Source organism: Galeopterus variegatus, unplaced genomic scaffold (assembly GCF_000696425.1).
Source record: "Galeopterus variegatus unplaced genomic scaffold, G_variegatus-3.0.2 Scaffold5774, whole genome shotgun sequence".
In the NCBI taxonomy this organism is placed as follows: Eukaryota; Metazoa; Chordata; class Mammalia; order Dermoptera; family Cynocephalidae; genus Galeopterus; species Galeopterus variegatus.
Window position 1 is genome coordinate 127,000 of NW_007731885.1, and position 2,137 is coordinate 129,136.

Here is a 2,137-nt window from a genome sequence, read left to right on the forward strand (position 1 = left end):
AAAAAAAAAAAAAAAGATACCCTGGGTGGAATTAATGGAAGACAAGACATGAATAAGAAAATTTTAGTTCACTTAAAGACATAGCAATAACTATGTAAAATGAAACACCAAGATAGAAAAAATAATTTTTAAAAAAATGGAAAGAGCCCCAGTGAGCTGTGGGACCACTGATATGCATGTAAGTGCAGTCTTTGACTGAGAGGAGAGGGGAGAAGCAGAAAACATATTTGAGGAAACATTGGCCAAAACATTTCCAAATTTGCTGAAAACTATAGACACATGAAGTGCTAGAGAGAGCGGCAGATGGACCACAGGAGCAGTCGATAAAGTCACCTCACGCGGTGACCCCTGCGGGCAGCAGATGCTGCTGGAGAGAACCGCACTGACGTGCTCATGTCACCTCAGACTTGCTCCTCCGTGTTGTCCCTCCGTCCACTCGCGTGAACTCCCTCTCCCACTGATTTGAAAAACTCTGGACTCTCTCCAAGCGTCCTGTTCAAACGCTGAATCCTCTCACCCTCAGAATATTCAACAACATCCAAAGATTTTTGAGTGTTCACCACATGTCAGGCACCGTGCAGAGCTCGTGCCCTGTGGAAAGGCCTGCCAGCCCTCCTCCAGAGACAGGAGAAGCCATGTGGGGACGCCTATATCCCTCTGCCTCCACCTGCCCTGCCCAGCACCAGCTCCCCCAGTCTGCCAGCCTGGGGAATGTGGGCTCCCTCCTCCCAGCCCAGGCTACCCAATCCTCTTCTCTGAGCTCCAAGCTCCAGTCCCGCTCCATCACCAGCACCCACACACCTGGCACCCCTTCTCCATCCCTGGCACCCACCTTTTTGTCATGAATCACTCAGATCTCTCTCACCTTAAAACCTTTTCCCAAACACTTGGGGCCTTCGGTCAAGATTTGCTTGAGAAGGGTGCCAGGAAGGAAACCTGGGGGGAGCAGGAATCTTCCAGCATCTCTCTGTGCCCATTGTCCCGTGCATCCCAACTCACCCCCACACCCCCACACACAGTCCTGCTGCATCTGCGTTCCTCGCGTGCACACACATCCACGCACACGCGCGCACGCATACAGGGCACACGTGTTGCTCGGATTGGAGGAGGAGGGGAGAAAGTTGTCTCCAGCTTCCAGGTATTCCCACACCTCTAGGTACACACCCTCTCCTGAAGTCCTGGGGCAGAGAGGAAGGTGAGGTCAGGGGGCAAGCAGGGGTGTCGGGCACCTGACACCTAGAGAGGTCAGTCCCTGTTCACAGACTGAACGTGACAGAGGTGTCAGAGACACAGTGCGATTGACAGCTGAGAGGGAGGTGGAGCAAAGCCCTAGAAACCGGCCACTTGCCTTTCCAGAATGGATCTTCTGTCCTGGGATTCTGCCCACGAGCACCTGGCCCCTCATTTCTGCCAAGCTGGTGGTCACATTCCTCAGAGTCCAGCTGCTGGATGTCTTGAAAGTCCTTTGCCATGATGGGTCCAGGGCTGGAGCCGGGCCTGGGGTTGGATTGAGGCTGCTCTCAGGGTTGAGGCTTGTGCCAAGATGCAGATTCACGTGGAGGCTGATGGTGGGATTGAATGTAGGGTCTGAGCAGGTCGAGGTGCTGGCTTGGGTTGAGTCTGAGGTTGGAGGTGAGTTTGGGGCTAAAGTTGAAATACTACTGGGTCCTGTTCCTTCTCAGGGGATTGCTTGGGCCTTGACATGGCCAGGAGCCTTCCCTCAATCTGCTCCTGGGCCAAGCCACCCCACATCTTCCCATTCAGCCGCCCCTGTCCCTGAACCAGGGTCCCCTTGGTCCCAAACTTCCCCAGTCCCACCTGCCTCCCCAACCCTGGTTACCTGTTAAAGGTATGGAGAGCTGACCCCTGGCTCCACAGGCAGCCCAGCCCCGGGTGAAGGAGGGGCTAATGCCAGGAAGATCGGGGCAGGTGGTGCTGGATAAGGAGTTGAGAGGGGAGTTGGGGGCCCTGAGCCCCGTGTGCCTGAGTGTCCAAATGACTCTAACCTGGCACTTCCTGCCATTGGGACTTTGGACAGTAAACAGCAGTGGAAACAGAGTTGGGACTCAGGCAATGTGTAGTGAGGTGGGGGATATGGCCATCTCTGTTCTCATCCCCAGCAAGGGAGAGTCTCCTG

General features: G+C 54.5%; 1 protein-coding gene across 4 annotated transcripts in view; it reads right to left on the minus strand.

Annotated features, from left to right (window-relative positions):
• The window catches only part of ASGR2 (asialoglycoprotein receptor 2), an 11,869-nt gene extending 10,397 nt beyond the window's left edge, over positions 1-1,472 (minus strand). For 2 of the 4 annotated variants that reach the window (XM_008589953.1, XM_008589952.1), the window contains exon 1: positions 1,394-1,472. In XM_008589953.1, the coding sequence (XP_008588175.1) occupies positions 1,394-1,472 (79 nt within the window). Of the gene's footprint in view, positions 1-1,348 lie in introns of all 4 variants that reach the window. The other 2 variants (XM_008589951.1, XM_008589950.1) reach the window with 1 other exon arrangement.
• Positions 1,473-2,137: the final 665 nt, after the last annotated feature.